Source organism: Chenopodium album, chromosome 18, assembly GCF_948465745.1.
Source record: "Chenopodium album chromosome 18, dcCheAlbu1.1, whole genome shotgun sequence".
Lineage (NCBI taxonomy): Eukaryota > Viridiplantae > Streptophyta > Magnoliopsida > Caryophyllales > Amaranthaceae > Chenopodium > Chenopodium album.
This window is the reverse complement of record NC_137851.1, coordinates 27,033,949-27,051,731: the sequence shown is the minus strand read 5'-3', so window position 1 is coordinate 27,051,731 and position 17,783 is coordinate 27,033,949. Positions and strand designations below refer to the sequence as shown.

General features: G+C 35.9%; 1 protein-coding gene and 1 pseudogene across 1 annotated transcript; one reads left to right on the top strand and one right to left on the bottom strand.

Annotated features, from left to right (window-relative positions):
- Positions 1-3,098: 3,098 nt before the first annotated feature.
- LOC145590776 (aspartic proteinase NANA, chloroplast-like) lies at positions 3,099-8,722 on the top strand. The gene is made up of 2 exons (XM_081647173.1): positions 3,099-3,676; positions 7,879-8,722. The coding sequence occupies exons 1-2, from the start codon at positions 3,099-3,101 to the stop codon at positions 8,720-8,722; spliced, it is 1,422 nt and encodes a 473-aa protein (XP_081503299.1).
- A 3,290-nt stretch (positions 8,723-12,012) lies between these two features.
- Positions 12,013-12,453, bottom strand: LOC145592019 (putative mitochondrial protein AtMg00820 pseudogene; annotated as a pseudogene).
- Between the last annotated feature and the right edge of the window lie 5,330 nt (positions 12,454-17,783).

Here is a 17,783-nt window from a genome sequence, read left to right as displayed (position 1 = left end):
AAGTCTTCGAACTTAAAAAGTAAGACCAATAATTTCATCATCACTAGTACAAATTCTTAAATGGACCTGGTTCACACTAATTTATTGTGGACCACCAACATTAGAGACAATATGATTGTTTTATTAATAAATAAAAGGTCATTATATTCAAATAAAGGTTATTATATTGAAATAAAAGTTAGTGTGACATTAAAAGTTATAAGAGGTTAATTTTTTTAATGAAAAATTTTAATATAATGGTCAATATGAATAATAAAGACCAATATGTTAAAATTAGGTCACTACCCAACATAATATCGTATTTTATGTTCAAATAACATTAAAGTTCACACAAGTTTTTAAAAAAGGTTACTATGTTAAAAATAAGGTTACTATTTTAAAATTAAGGGTCACTATGTTGAATATAATGTCAGTTACGTGTGTATAAATCTTAGGTCCACAATAATATTATTGTGGACCAGGTCCACGTAAAATTTTCCGCATCACTAGGTATTTATAGTAAAAGGACAAAGGAAAAGATGAAATTCGCAAGAATGGAGGAGAGAGAAATTGAAGAAATTGGTATGAAATTATTTTCCGGGTAGGAAGAGGAAAGGAAAAATATTCCAGAATTTTTTTTTATGTGTGATATTCCACGTGGCTTACTCTTATTGGGCCTTAGTCATCACAATTTTTTTATTAAAAAATTAAATAAATTTTCAATTAGTTTGAGTTAACAGTGGGTTAAAGGGGGGTTAATTGGCCAGAAAATCGGTTTGAGTACTTAAAGAGTGAAAAAAAAAAGTGAGTACCCAAAGAGTGAAAAATGTAACAATTGAGGGTCCATTTATTTAGTTAACTCTAATAAATAGAACAATAGTTCGCTTTCGTTAATAAAGGGGAAAAGTGAAATTGTGTCATGTCTTATTTTGTGAAGACCAGAAAAGAAAAGAATAGTGAGGAAGAGACGGTAATAGATGGACCTTTACAGAGTGATGTAATCGTATAATACAAAGGAGGTAGTGATGGACCGCTACCAGATATGGGCTCGTTATGGGGGATAAAAATGTAATTTCGCGTGATGTTTACTATGCTGTAAATAACTAGTCTCTCTCCTCATAATAACAATATTCAACTCTATAATAACAGTGTACAATTAAGCATAATAGTAGACAAATCAATAATAACAGTATACGAGTCAATAATAATCCAGCACCGAAAAATACTTAAAATTCACCAGAAATAATTTATTGGATTATGGTAGGTAATTCAACAAAGGTAGTACGTAAAACAAGGATAATTGTACAAAACAATAATAACAATATACAAGTTAATAATAGATGAGCACCGACAAACAATTAACATCATCAATTTCGATCGAACTTTGACAATTTCCAGCATAGAACTCATTGTTTTTAATGGCTGGAGTCGTAAGTTTGTGTCTCCGACAAGGAACTTATCTGTATTGGAAGACCACGGAAATCTTTCGCCGCCCTTTGACTTTACTATCTTTCATCATTTATACTTTGAACAAATTATTGCCATGAAATTCACACTTCCGGTAGATCAAACACCGCTCCTTGTGAATTAAAAGTACTACAAATCTGATGAGAATCAAACTCTAGCAAATAAGTACTCCATAGCATTGCTCACTCTTCTGTTTTCGGTTATGTTTTTTAACGTACTATTCTTTTACCTTTTCTGTTTTCATTTACATTACATTAAAAAGTTATTTGAAAAATAATTTTTATTATGGTATGGACAAGTATAAGCCCATACCTAATAGGCTAGTAGTGGGCTATACTTACTCAATAGGAAGGGTACCTAGTCATAGTCCTTAAATTACTGCATTTGTATTAGTTCAAATGCTAGCCTCAAAAAAACCCAAATAATCATACATATAATGTAAAGCTGAAAATCTTTTATATATAATGACATCTATCTTTTTATAATACTATCAAAAGTCAGATTTACCTCAAACTATTAGAACTTGGCAAGCTTAAAATAGGCTAAATATTACAGAGGTAACCCACTTTCGATGAGCTAGCATTAAACTCGAGCTTGCATGCATACATCCTTAATAAGGTGAGACACACTTATGACGCCCTTTTAGTAAACCATTCATGCAAAACTAACCGCATATAGTATACCTAGACAAAGATCTTCCAATCATTTTCCCAAAGCACCTACAAGCTAACAACAATAGGCACAATTATACAATAATGATTACATGTTTGTAACAAAGTACGGAATAATTTTCTAGTTCTCACAAAAAAAAGGAAAAAAAAAAAGTAATTTGCTAGTTGATAACAATAAAGTAGATTTTTATTCCAATAATCAAGATATAAACATAATCACATACTTCATACGTACATAAATACATGTATATGTATTACATGATGTAGATTATAGTTAATCAATCTTATTACTTTCAAACTATTTTAATGTTTTTGTACAATCAATGGACACACTAAATGTATGTAGGGAAAGTCTTAGTATAATATATGCAAATTTTATTAATTTGCATTTTAAAAAAGATAATTTCAATTTTGTTAACAAATAATAGGCCACACAGAGCAAGATTACGGCCATGGAAAAAAATTATGATTATACTAAAACATGCTATAAAATAGTAAAATCATTTATAAATAGAATGCAATTGTTAAGGACAACTTATGACAACTTAGGACAACATGATGCTTTTTTTAATGACCAAAAACAAATTTCCTACTAAAACTAAATTATAGGCTCTACATTTAGTTTAGATAAAAAGCTAAACTCATTTACTCAAAATCCGCCTTGTATTGTGCAAAAAACTTTAATCCCTGATGAGGTAACCTTCAATAGAGGAGAGAGAATGATGAGAAGAAAACTTAGGCCACAATGGCCTTCCAAAGAGAGCAAAAAATTGTTATAATTTCATCTTTGTTTTTTTAAATTATTTTTTTTTACTTTTGTCCCCTTAAAAAATACCTCATTTTCAACACGACGACCTTTTTTCGATTCTCTTATGCATTACCTCTTACACAACTAAGAATGATTGATTAGAAAATCTTATTTTCGATTCAAATAGGGGGGACAGAATCAAACAAAAATTATTTATTAAATAATAATTCAAAATGTTTCTTAAAACAATTTCCCAATTTTATGTCCTTTTTGTTGTAATAATTGTGTTTTCTACCACATTTTCCATAATATTAGCAGATTCATCAATTGGTCAAGGAAGGCATAGGCGACTTCAGAAGGTAATAAAGCACGATATTATCCGGTATAGAGGGATATCCCACAAGGCCAAGTTAAGGTTGTCAACAACCCATTCAAGGAAATTAACATATGAAGAAGATATTCCTATAGAAGAACGAGAAGCACCATTGAAGAGCACCATACAAGGTTCGGTTAAATTACCAATGTATGCGGCAGCAGAATATGAAATGGGTGAATATGTGGTGGATATCGACGTTGGGAACCCTCCAACAAAATTGCGTTTTGTGGTTGATACTGGCAGTGACCTTACATGGGTTAAGTGCAAGAAAGGAAATCGTCGAAACTTTTCTAACAACGAAGCTCTTAATGTTGATAAGTCTTTAACCTATAAACCTATCTCTTGCGAGTCTGCTTTGTGTAAAGAAGAATTCACTTCTCTTTCGTCTCTTGACATTTGTCCCAATGTCAATGCTCCATGCCTTTATAATTACAGGTAATCTCCATATATGTGACTACGTTTTTTTTTCAAAGGTTGGTTAAATGGATTATGTTAGCACTTTTAACTCTTAACAATTCTATAACATGAAAACATAGAAATTTGTCTTTACATTATATAAAGAAGCTAAGGTATCATAGTAAAAAATTAAAAAAAAAAATTAAAAAAAAAAAAAAAAAAATCATTTTTCATTAAAATGAACTTTAATCTGTATAAGATAGGAAAAATTTTTACATTAATGTTCTACTTAAATTACTTTTATCAAATTATTTTTGAGGGAAGATTAAAAATATCTTTATTGGTTTAAAATTGCTTTTATACAATTACTTCCCAAAGTAATTCATATACGAAGTATTTAAATTTATATATATGTATAGTTATTTTTACCACTAAAAATCACTCCCCCCCTAAAATTTTAACTAACTGATTCCCGATTCAACTACAATTATTTTTTAACGCAAACTAAATTAAATTTTATACTATAATTCTTGTAAATTCTACTTCTTTTGTTACTAATATTTCTTCTTGTTTAAAAGGTGATTTTATCACAATGACTCAAACACATGAAGACCATGAAATGTATAATGAAATATTTGTGACAAACACAATATTACTTTTTTTTTTCCAACATCCTCTACCAACCGTTGAATTTTGTTTTCACAAAGATAAAACCCATCTTACCACCTGATCCCATCTTGTTTATTATATTTCTAAAAATTTTAATATGTTTGTACCTCTTATATTAGCACATATTTAATATTTTCCTTGTAGTGTATTTGTAGTGATATCTAATATATAAGTTATGTTTTTGTCAAAAAAAAAATATATATATAAGTTACGTTAATGATGTTTCTGCAAAACCTCAATCCACAATTCCCATGCACTCCTTTTTTTCTTTTTTTTTATTTTTTTTTTTTCACTATCCTCTAACTTCCATTTCTTTTTTTTCTTTAAAAAACAAAACTAAATCTCCAAATAACTTCCATTTCTAATGTGTTTATTATTTTTCCTAAAAACATACATACTATCCAACAATACTAAAAAATTAACTATTTAAATTTATCATCCAATGAATTTCCTTATAGAAACCCCAAAATTACAGGAAAAAAAAAAACCAAACTAAATCTCCAAATACACTCACTTTTACTGTTTTTAATATTTTTCCTAATAACACACATACTATCCATTAAATAAAAATACAAAATAATTTACTTATTTTAATATATCATCCAATAATATGCTTTTTAGAACTCCCCCCCCCCCCCCAAAAAAAAAAAAAAAAAAAAAAAAAAAAAAACTAAATCTCCAAATAACTTCCAGTTCTACTTTTTGTATTATTTTTCCTCAAAACACACATATTATCCATTAGTAAAATACACACAAAATTACCTACTTTTATATATTATCTAAAGATTTGCTTTTTAGAAACCCTAAAATTACAAGGAATCTATGTTATTATTGCACATTTTTTCAAACTTTAAATTATGTGTATTTCATTTTTTTTTTTTTTTAAAAAAAAAAAAAAAACCACCATTAGATCCACTATTTTACTGTATAAAAATAATATTTTTTTTCTTTTATATTTTTATAAATTTCTTGATAACCACTTTTTTTTTATTAATTCAATAATTATCAAAATCAATATGGCACATTTTTTCTCTTGCTTGCCACACCGTGTAACCGACTGAAACACGCAAAACACTAACAAAGTAACCATGTCGGAGTAACCTCTGACTGAGTAACCCATGTCCAACTAACAGTGAGAGTCACCTCTGACCGAGTAACCCCTATCCGACTGAGTAACTCTTAACTAAGTAACCCCTAACTGACTGATGAGTTACCCTTAATCGACCGAATACCTAAAACTGATTAACCCCTAACTGACCGAATATCCCCTGATCGAGTAACCCGTAACACAATAATTCCTGACCGAACGAGTACCCCCGATCAAGTAACCCCTTACCGAGTAACCCTTGACCAACTGAGTAACCCCTAAACAAATATGTGGCAAACCAAATAATTTTTTTCTTTTGTATTTTTTTCAAGGAATTCCAATAACAACCAACATTTCACTTTGTGTTGTTTTCCTTTGTGTATAATATAATCCGTGCATTAGCATGTGTATGCACATTGACTAATATTTCAAAAACGTTCAATAACTATCTTATTATTAAGTCAATAATCATCAACACAAAACAAAGTATACAATACGTTTTCTGTGCGATAAGCCACCAGTGTGGTTGCTTGAAAAAAAAAAAAGTAACTCTAATAACACCAACGGAGCAACCCTTATAACACTTAGAGGTTACCTATATAACAATGAATGGATGACCCCTATAAAACTGAAAATAACACCCATAATAGTTGGCGACACAGTATGACCAGCCACTTATAAAAGTTAGTTACCATATAAAATTTAACTTAACGTATTTGAAATTTAATTTTATAATTAAATTATTTGTAATATTTTTCTGTAAAAATATTTATCCTATGCATTCCACGGGTATACTCTAGTTAAATAAAAATAAGAGTAAGTGACCAAAACATATAAGGTAGAAATGATACTACACCCTCCTAGCAAAGAATAACTACCATTAGGTTATGTAAACCAATAAATAGAAAATTTTTAGATAATCAATTGTGCAAATACTTTTTGAAATGTGTTTAAAGTAATATAATGAATGAAAATATGTAAATATTGTGGGGTAACAGCTGCAAAATGCGAAAAAGCTTGTTGCAAGTAAAAATTTACCCTCGAATATGTATTTAAGTGCATTACTTTGATTGGTACACGAATGTGCAAATGAGCAGTTTTGATAATTAATATCCTTGATTAATGTAGTTATAAAAAATTGATATACTCCCTCCGTTTTAATTTGTTAGTCCCATATACTATTTTAGGCATTTCAAAAAGATCTACCCATATTGAATGTATTTCACTTTTGACTTAGTTTTTATTTCCTATTTTATACATATTAAATTCTGATTGGTTAAATTAATTGATTGTGAATTGATGACATGATTCTAAGTAAAGAAATTACTCCCTTGATTTATGCAATTAAGGCTAATGCTTTCCTAAAAAAAATCAAAAAATTTAAATAATGCAAAACTATTTATAAATTGTTTTTACTTTAATGTTAGATTCCAAATATTCTCCTTTTATTATTTTATGTAATTGATTTCATATGGGACTATCATATTGAAACGGAGGGAGTACATTGGAACTAATCTAATAAAAATTGCATAATGAAATTTAGGTTTTATAAAATAGAAAATAATTAAATGAAAAGTTAATATGTGAATAGTGGAAAAGTCAACTGATGCACTTATTTAGATACAGAGAAAGTATCTATTAAGAATATTTTAAAACTTAGTAATAATGTTTAGATTATCATGACCCGTAGATAGTAATTATTTTGAAATAAAAAATTCATTATTTAAAAAAAAAATAGGGAAATAAATAATCAGGACTAATTTATGTTGTGACTCGTATATTCTAAACAAATGACATGTATTTAAGACTCCTTTTCCTAATGAATCAATAAATCTTCAAGACAAGTTATGATTGGCTACCCATATATATTCTTCTTATTCACCTCTTTTATTATTCAGAATTTTGATTTAATTTTATTTTTCTTACTTGCACGTATAGACATACACCCAATCAAGTTTTGGTCATTCTAAACCTTCTCAAAGGAACAAGCCATGTATTTTCCTAGCCAGTATCCTGCTCCAACGAACTCATCTATCGTTAAACCACATAACCTTACTACCTTCCTCCATTAACAAATTGCTTGCCGTCTCTAATTTAATTCTCCATCTGAACATAAAAGTCATATTGTTCAGTTTGATAATGCATTTTTGAGTTTAATAAAAAGCGTACAATATAAATGGATATATCCATGTATATATCTGAGTTTTATTTAGTTTACTTGGGAAAATTTCCTATTTCTCATATTGAGAAACGAAATTTGTTTTTCATGGGGGCATTTTCGTGAATAAATCAACAACTTTTTTTTTATTTTTTTTATTGTAAGATCAACAATTGAATAAAGTTGTTGGTTTATTTACGAAAATGTCATGTGAGAAACAAATTTTGTTTCCCATCATGAGAAATTAGGGCATCCTTGTTTTCTTAATGCAACATTTTCATTTTAATGAATCAAATTCACTAGCTCTAGTGTTTTAATGTAATATAGTTACGGCGATAATGGCTTATGGACATATGGCATGTTCGGGAGGGACATAACAACCCTTCCCACCACCATTGGTAAACCAGCAAAGCTACCGAACTTGTTGATTGGATGCTCTGAATCATTTACAGACAAGGACACAATGAAGCATGCGGATGGTGTGCTTGGACTAGGAATCAACCCCTATGCCTTTTCACTCCACGCAGTGGTCCAGTTTGGAGGATCTTTCTCATATTGCCTCGTCGACCACCTTAGCCCCACAAATGTCACTAATTATCTTATCTTTGGAGATTATAAAGAAAAGGCACCAACACAAGAGTTCATGCGGTATACTGCCCTACTTGTTAGCGACTCAGCTCCTTACTATTGGCTCAATGTGAAGGGAGTCAGCTTAAACCATCGAATGCTTAATATAGATCCTATTGTGTGGGATCGTGATGCAGACGGTGGTACCATCCTTGACTCAGGTACTGCTGCCACATACTGGGCTGAACCTACCTATCGAGCCATCATGGATGTGTTAGTCCCAGCTCTTGAAAAGAATCACCCAAAGATTGAACAATATCGAGGAGATGGTAAGCTAGATTTCGAGTATTGCTTTAACTCCACCGCCACACCATTTAATCCAAAACAAGTACCAAGGTTGGAAATCCATTTTATGGATGGGGCAAGGTTCAAACCACTTGTTAAGAGTTATATTGTTGATGACGGCCCAGATGTTAGTTGTATAGGATTTCTTGAGGCACCCACAGGTTTAAACGTTATTGGTAATATCATGCAACAAAATTATTTGTGGGAGTTCGATCTTCACCAACATACTATAGGCTTTGTTTCTTCAACTTGTGATTGAAGTTTTGTGAGTTCAAATTTTTTTTTTTTCCCTACATTCTATATGTAATTCACTCCTATTTCTTTATTGGATATATTACCCATTGATCACATTATATTTCCATTACTACTACTAAAATAAGCCATTACAACACCTAAACTATTATGTAGTACGTAGTAGGATCAACAATATTACAATAACAAGTTATCCAGGCTGTAATCTTCATATTAGATAATGTGGACATTTGATTTTATTTTAAAGCATTCTAGTTATTAACAAGCATTTCAAATAAGCACTATATCTATTAGTAATGAAAACTTCAATAAAATTTATGATATCGTTACACTACATATTTTATTATGTTTATTATTTCCTGTACATATATTTTGTACTAAATTGCATATTTTTGTAAACTAAATGTGCAAAAAAAACTGACAAAGTTGCATTGTGCATATTTTTTGTGCATAATTTACTTAAATTTTTGTTTTATTTTTTAAAAGGTAGAAAATATATACACATTCATCCTCCGATCTCATTTTCAGAACCTTTTCATTAAAAACTTTATGTGACACAAAAATAAGATATGTTGGAATGTATGAATTATTAAAGCCGTAAAACTAAACCTTTGGGTATGTCTTCCACTTTTCTGTTACTGGTACATTATCGATTTTAAAATGGTAAAATTGAAACTAATAATGCCACCTTTGGTATTTTTACTCAGAACAATTCAACCTTTTCGAAATCTGGAAACAATCTCACCTTAACCCCCATCTACTCAAAACAAATCTTTTACTGGTTAGTGAAATTATTAACCTATTTCAGAAGGTGACTTGCCACGTGTCACCTTCTAATTAGTTTTTTTAATATATATAAAAAAAAATTTACAATAAAAAAATTAAAAAAACTTCTTCAATTCGTCCTCCCTCTTCCCCGATTACCTCCCTTGCTGAAGACCCCCTCCCAGGACCGTTCCTGACATTTTATGGGCCCTAGGCAAAATCATAAATAAGGGCCCTTAGAAAAAAAAAAAAGCAATCTCTAGTACAATATATACAATATATTGCATACTCCATATTACTCCGTATTACACTTAGCTATTAATCTAGACATAGTTCTGTGTACTACGGAGTAAATAAGAACAATGTTTCATTGTAACTATGATATATTGCTATACTATGTAGTATATTTTAAGAGTATGAACAATTGAAATATTTTTTAATTACATAGATTTAAAATAAAGTTGAATACTTGATCATAAGTTTGTTAATTTAAAAGTTAAAACTACAGTATCTAAATTAAACACTAATTCCCAATAATTATCCATGGATAAAAACAAAGAAAGGAGAGAGAAACTTTATCTGAATTTGAAAGAGAATAAACACAATTAGTGGACACAAATACAGGCAAACAACTCAATGAGATGATTAAATAAATGATTTTGTTATTTTCATTCATAGTAGGATAATTAAAATGTACGAGTATAATTGAAGCTAATGACTGGTGTAGTCTTTTACGAGTAATAGTTTTTAACAATATTTTAAGTGCTTATAACATTCCCATAATTTCATTTACATTATCAAAATATTTGGGGAATTGATAAGAGTGAAAGGCAAGACCCATTAATTTACTTGGTGGGAAATGAAGTTTTTTACTTGTATTTAATGCTGAGAGAATTGGATATAGTGGGAATTGCAACAATTTTGAAGTGAAGCGAACGACGAAGGATTAAAGAGTGTTGTCTTTTTTTTTTTAAATTTATTTATTATAATTTTATGAAAGCTGAGGTAATATATTATTTTGGGCCCCCATTGGCTATGGGCCCTAGGCCATGGCACTCCCCGCCTACCCTCAGGGCCGGGGCTGAACACAAGCGGCTCTATAGCCGACACCAGCGATATTCATTACCATATTGCTGTTAAAAATCTCACTTGAGTTAAGTTGGGTACTTAGGCGGCATGCAATTCCTTGTTGTAAGACAGTGAGTTTGTGTAATTCTCCTTGCCTTGCCATTCTCATTATCAACAAATATATAGGTGAATGGTTACAACCTGATAATGGAGAATACATAAGGTCTCATACTAATAAATACAGAATACAAATGGATGAGTGAATATTAATCATATTCACTAACACACCCCCGCAGTCGTAGCGGGAGGAGGTCGAACGCTTAGACTGTTTCTAAAATCCAAGAAGAGCTGCCGAGGTAAACCCTTTGTGAAAATGTCCGCGTATTGATACGTAGAAGGGACGTGAAGGACCCTGACATGACCCGAGGCAACCTTCTCACGAACAAAGAGGATATCCAACTCAATGTGCTTCGTTCGCTGGTGTTGGACGGGATTGCTAGACAAATACACGGCGGAGATGTTATCACAATAGACAAGGGTAGCCCGTTGAAGTGGGCAGTGAAGTTCGAGCAGCAGGTTGCGAATCCAACATGTTTCCGTAACAACATTGGCGACGGCACGGTATTCTGCTTCGGCACTGGACTTTGACAAAGTCGGTTGCCGCTTTGCTGACCAAGAAACAAGGTTCTCACCGAGGAAGACGCAGTAGCCGGAGGTCGACCTCCGTGTATCCGGGCAGCCGGCCCAATCAGCGTTCGTGTATGATACGAGGCTGCTAGGAGCAGACCTATAAAGGTGTAGCCCGTGGGTAGTAGTGCCTTTGAGGTACCGTATGATGCGTTTCAAAGCATTGAAGTGTGGCTCACGTGGGTCGTGCATGAATAAACAAATTTGTTGCATAGCATATGTGATGTCCGGTCGAGTGAAAGTGAGGTATTGCAACGCACCCGCAAGACTACGGTACAAGGAAGGGTCGGCGACCGGTTTGCCATCAAGAGCACTCAACTTGGACTTGGAGTCAACCGGTGTAGAGACGGGTTTGCAATTACCCATGTTGGCACGGCTAATAATCTCTTCGGCATACTTTTGTTGATTAAGGAACATAACACTAGGAGACCTTGTCACGGAAATACCCAAAAAATAATGTAGCTTCCCGAGGTCCGTCATATCAAATTCGGTTCTAAGGAGCCCAATAATCTCGGACTTAAGAGCCTCCGTAGATGCAGTGAGCACAATGTCATCAACATACAAAAGTAAGTAAGCAACATTCGGGCCATGACGGAAAATTAATAGAGAGTTATCACTTTTGCATCACACGAACCCAATCCGAAGGAGATAATTAGCAAAGCGTTGGTACCATGCCCTAGGGGCTTGTTTCAAACCATACAAAGACTTACGGAGCCGGCACACATGATGAGGAAACCGAGGGTCCACAAAACCCGGAGGTTGATGCATATAGACAGTTTATTTGAGATCCCCATGTAGAAATGCATTTTTGACATCAAGCTGATGAATGGGCGAATTTCTCCCCATAGCAATACTCAAAACTGAACGAATAGTCGCCAGTTTGATCACGGGACTAAAGGTCTCGTCACAATCAATCCCAACCTGTTGAGATTTTCCATTTACAACAAGTCTTGCCTTGTGTCTTTCCAAGTCACCATTCTCCCTGTACTTGTGCTTAAAAAGCCACATGCACCTAATAATGTTCACCCCTGCCGGTCTTGGAACAAGTTCCCATGTTTGCTGTTTAAGAAGAGCATTAAATTCCTCATTCATAGCGGCATTCCAATTCGGATCAAGTTTGGCTAATTTTGGATTTTTAGGTAGGGAAGAAATAACTTGAGCCGAGCAATTGTACTTGGGATTGGGCTTAAAAATCCCACTTTTAGCCCGAGTAGTCATATAGATAGTGACTGGATTGGAATTGGGCCTGTTTGAGGAGTATGGGCAGCAGTAGGGGGAATTGATCCAAATTGGATCAAGGGAGAAAGAGGGGAAATAGGCGGACTGGGCTGGTGGGGGGAGGCCTGCTGGGCCGAGCCGCGACCCACCAGAATAGGAGAAGAGGGGGGATGCGTGTTTGAGGGAAAGTTTGGTGGGGAATTTTGTGGATTTTGGTGAGTGTGATTTGGGCCGGAAAATGTGGGCTGAGTTGCTGGACCAGTATGAGCTTGGATGAGAATAGGATCCATGAGGGGAGGAATTTGTGAGTCCAAAAAAACATAGTCAGATTCACGAAAATGTGAGAGGTTAGAGAAGGGGAGAATATCCTCTACAAATGTGACATGTCGTGAAATCGTGATTTTGTTAGATGATAGGTCATAGCAAAGATAACCCCGATGGTTGGAAGGGAACCCCAAAAAGACACACGGTTTAGAACGGGGAGCTAGCTTATGAGGAGCGGTGGCACTCAAATTTGGGTAGCAAAGACATCCAAAAACACGAAGGTGGTCATATGTAGGAGATCGACGGTATAAAACTTCGGTTGGAGTTTTGTTTTGGATTGTCTTTGATGGTAGAATGTTGAGAATGTAAGCTACCATATGAATAGCATAAACCCAGAAAGAAGGTGGAAGAGAAGCATGAAAAAGAATTGTGCGAGACATGTTGTTGATGGTACGGATTATTCTCTCGGCTTTCCCATTTTGGGAGGAAGTATGAGGGCAAGAGAATCGAAAGACCATTCCATTTTTCGCACAAAAGGTAAGAAAGGGAGAGTTATCAAATTCCCGACCATTGTCACTTTGAAAGGTTTTAATGTCCCTCTCAAATTGTGTTTTTACATAAGTACGGAAATTCAAAAAAATGTCATAGACTTGGGATTTGTATTTGAGAGGAAAAATCCAAATAAAATGAGAGAAATCATCAAGCAACACCAAATAATATTTGTGACCCAATTTGCTAGTAATAGGAGAAGTCCATAAGTCCGCATGAATTATATCAAAAGGGGAAAACGTAACAGAAGTAGACGACTTAAAGGGGAGTCGTACATGTTTTCCTAAAGGACAAGAGTAGAAAAAAGGAGTACTAGTTTGCTTATTACATTTGATAAGACTGTTTTTCCTAAGAAAATCAAAAACTGGTGCGCCGGGATGTCCAAGTCTATGATGCCAAGTTGAAGGAGAGATTGCAGCTAGAGAGAGTTGAGAGTTGGAAGCGGAATTTGTGGATAGTGGATAGAGGTCCCCCACACTATTGCATCTCGCTAGAATTGTCCCCGAATGAAGGTCCTTCACACAAAAACCAAGAGGGTCAAATTCAACAGAAACAGAATTATCACAAGTGAATTTTCTAACAGAAATGAGGTTTTTAATAATGCTAGGAACATATAAGACATTCTTGAGTTGGAATGAAGAGTTAGGTGGGGGGGTAGTGGTGGATCCGTAGCCATGAATTGGAATGCGTTTTCCATCACCGACTAAAATGTATTGAGGAATGCTCAAATTAAGCAGTTTAGAAAAGTTACCCGAATCACGAGTCATATGAGAAGTGGCCCCCGTGTCCATGTACCAACCATTGTCGGGAGTTTGGAAGTTCATTGAAGTGTATGCTTGACCAAATTCCGTGGGAGTCATGAGAGGACCATATCCGGATTGAGGTTGGCTAGCATAGTAGGCCTGGTTCTGATTTGGTCGTGGGCCTAAGAGAGACGGTTGAGGCTGTCCCTTGAACTGCTGCATTGGGCCAGTAGGGAAAGGGCAAGGGGGGGAAGCCCACTGGCCTGGTTGCTGTTGCTGCCAGGTGGGCTGCCCGCCCCATTGAGGGGCTTGCTGGGCCGTGTACTGTGGGCCGTTAGGCTGGTGAAAATAGGAGGGGTTTGGTTGACGCCCCCTGCCACGCCCCTTCGCATTTTTACCCTGCCCTCTACCACGACCCCGCCCTCCACGTCCTGACCCACCACGCTGGTTGTCGGACTGCTGCGGTGGTGGTGGTGACGGAGCAGCGGCGGCAGTCGGTGGTTGTTGAGCCATGAGGGCTTGTTGACCATGTTCATCTTGCTTTGACTTTCGAGTTTCTTCTAGCAAGAACATAGAACGAGCCTTGCTAAAACTTGGGGTTGGATCAGTTTGGGAAATAAGTGCAGCAACCGTGTCATACTCTCCCTTTGTCAAACCAGAAGTCAACTGAAGAACCATTTTTCTGTCGGAGACCGGGTTGTCGACATTGCTTAATTGGTCGGCAAGAAGCTTGATCTCTTTGCAATAATCTGCCATATTAGCGAAGTTCTCAAGTCGGGTAGTGTTGAATTTCTCCTCCAAATACACAGCCCTAGTGTGCTTGTTGTCATGGAAAACTTCTTCGAGTCGAGTCCATAACTCAAGAGCGGTTGCACCTTGCTTCATGATGGTGTGAACGAGGTCTTTGGAGATAGTGCTGTAAATCCAACCCTTCACAATTGCATCTAACCTTGTCCATGTCGCATCATCAATATCTGAGGGTCGAGAAACGGTGGCATCAATGTGGTCAAGAACGTTGTACGCACAAGCTTGAATGTGGAAGAGTTCAACCCATGTGGCGTATTGCCCTTCTTCTTGATCTAGGGTGATGCTAATCAGATTTTTGATGTTGTTGACGGCAAAGGCGGGTTGGAAGGTGTTAGAGGGAGGAGGAGGGGTTTCTTCATCACCGGCCATAGATGAAGGAGGGAGATATGGCTGCTGCTAAGAGGCTACGGCAGGCCTAGGATCGAAAGGGAAGAAAAAGAAGAGAAATGTTCCGGGTGTGCTCCGGTACAGATAATCTTCGTGGGTTGGTAAAGGTTTACCGTCCAATTATGCACCTGCACAATCAACACAGATAAGCTAACCCGGGGGTTATCCGGGAATAACCTCTCCGATGCTAAAGTCAGCAATCCGATAAGAAGAAAGAGTGAAGAGAGAGAAAGTGTTTATGATACGTAGAGAGAGAGAGAAAAAGATTGTACCTTTGGGTGAACATTTGCTTGGGTATATATAGAAAGACAACCAAGCTGGTGCCACCTATAACGATAGGTGGCAAACCGACCTTGTAGGCAGCAGGTGCCTACGTGGCCTCAAACAGCTCTCCACGTGGCCGTTTAGAAAGACCGTTATGGATATTTGAGCTTTCTTATTAATCAGTTGTTTTAGTGTTATTACAAGACATTACCGGCTAATCAGGTATTGCTACCGGTATTATCCCGTACAACTAGCCCCCCAAGTGAGGGCGCTGGTGACACCGGCGTTCTCACTTGTAATTATGAGAGGGACTTAAATAAATAAATAAAAAAGAGGTTGATCTGGAATTAAAAGATCTAAAATTTGCCCTCCTAGTGAGAAAAGTACCGATAGTACTTTGGTCACTTAAAATGTGAGTGAGATTTAAAAATCTCCGATTTGCCCCCCAAGTGAGATAAGTACCGATAGTACTTTGGTCACTTAAAAATGTGAGTGAGATTTAAAAATCTCCGATTTGCCCCCAAGTGAGATAAGTACCGATAGTACTTTGGTCACTTAAAATGTGATTGAGATTTAAAAATCTCCGATCTGCCCCCCAAGTGAGATAATTACCGATAGTACTTTGGTCACTTAAAATGTGATTGAGATTTAAAAAATCTCCGATTTGTCCCCGAAGTGAGATAAGTACCGATAGCACGTTTAGGAGTTTTATTTTTGATGAAAAAATTAAAAATTCCAAAATTTCCTGGGCGGGAAAACAAAAAAAGTGAGTGGGGCACGTGTCACTCATCCTGCTTCTTAGTTTACGAAAAGGCGTTTTTCCCCAGCCGTTGGATTGCATGCACAAACTGTCACTTCAACTGCCACTGTTCATAGGGGTATTTAAGCCTCGAAAATGAGCAATTTTTCTCATTTGCTCTTTATTTCCAAAAAATTTCTTCGAAGTATTTCTCTGTGAACACTTAGGGTTTCGTCGATCAATTTGCATCATCTAGAGGAGAATAATTTCAATTGCTTGCTTGAGGATATAACTTTCTCGACTTTCTCCCTTCAGTGTTCCTGTCCGGTCTGTTCTGCGAAGTTCATCGGTTCAACGAGGTAAAAAGCCCTAACTTTTCGTTTATTTTGGTAATTAGAGTGTCAATTGCCTGTTTTGCCTTAGTGTTGTGTCTGTGGTTGTGTTTGTTAAGTTTATGCCTGAATTTGTTCAAAACTCGACTTCGGGTAAGGCTGGCGAGGCTGACCCGTTTGCACCCTTGTCCCCAGCTCCAGTGAAAGAAGTTGAAAACTCTTATCAGCCTACCTAGTCTAATATTTTAGAAGACATTGAGATCATCTCAGTCTCCCCGATAAGCATTTGTCCTCAGTTGGAGTCTACTTTCGAGATTATTCAATACGGGTCAAACTTAGTCAAGATAGGTCGTAAAACAACGGCAATGTACACCGTGCAGGTACAGAACCTGTGGTTGAGGAAACCTCTGATGTCGGTGAGGAGCATGTACAGTCTGTAGAGAGGTCTTTGGAGGATATGGATGAGGAGAGTGTAGGCAACAGTCAAGATGAGGGTGTAGGTGGGAGTGGAGGTGAGGGATCTGATGATGCCGGTAGTGGGGATGGCAGCCAGGATACCGAGGTGAGTGAGCAGGGAGTGAGAGTGAGGGAGGGTGAGGCCGCTGAAAGAAGCGATGCTGTCTTGAAAGAAGAAGGTTTAGATGAAGGGTATGATTCTGAGAATGATGATCCAAAATACCGAGAACCTCTTGAACTAAAGGCCGAGTATAAGGTTGTGTCGACGAAAGTTGACCTAGAATGGCTCGAGAAGGCTACCGAGAAAGAATACTGCCGTATCGGTGCTCACTTCTTCAATCTTCCTGACGGCTATGATTTGAAGTTACCTAAAGAGGGTCAAACTTCTCTTGACTGTCCTGACGGTCATATGGTTGTATATGCGAAACATCTAGAGTATGGTTTACGGTTTCCATTACATCCTTTTATTGAGAAAATTCTCAGGGCTTGGAATGTATGTGTGGCGCAGCTAACGCCCATTGCTATCCGTAATCTTATCTCACTGGTGTGGGTAATGATATTCATGGACTTCCCTCTTACGCTGAACTTATTTCGCACTCTTAACTGGCTAAAGAGAGATAGTCAGTCACCAGGGTTTTGGTCATTGTTCACGGCCCCTGGTAAATGTACGGTCTGGCCGAAACTGACCAGTTGTAAAGGTTGGATGGAGAATTTCTATTTTCTAAGTGTTCCTGAAGACTACAGAGTTCGCAGGCGTTTCTATCCTGCTCATAGCATGTTTGATACCAT

Coding starts and splice junctions, on each gene's coding strand:
- LOC145590776 (XM_081647173.1), top strand. CDS start 3,099: ATGTTTCTTAAAACAATTTCCCAATTTTATGTCCTTTTTGTTGTAATA. Junction 3,677..7,878: donor CCATGCCTTTATAATTACAG/GTAATCTCCATA, acceptor AATGTAATATAG/TTACGGCGATAATGGCTTAT.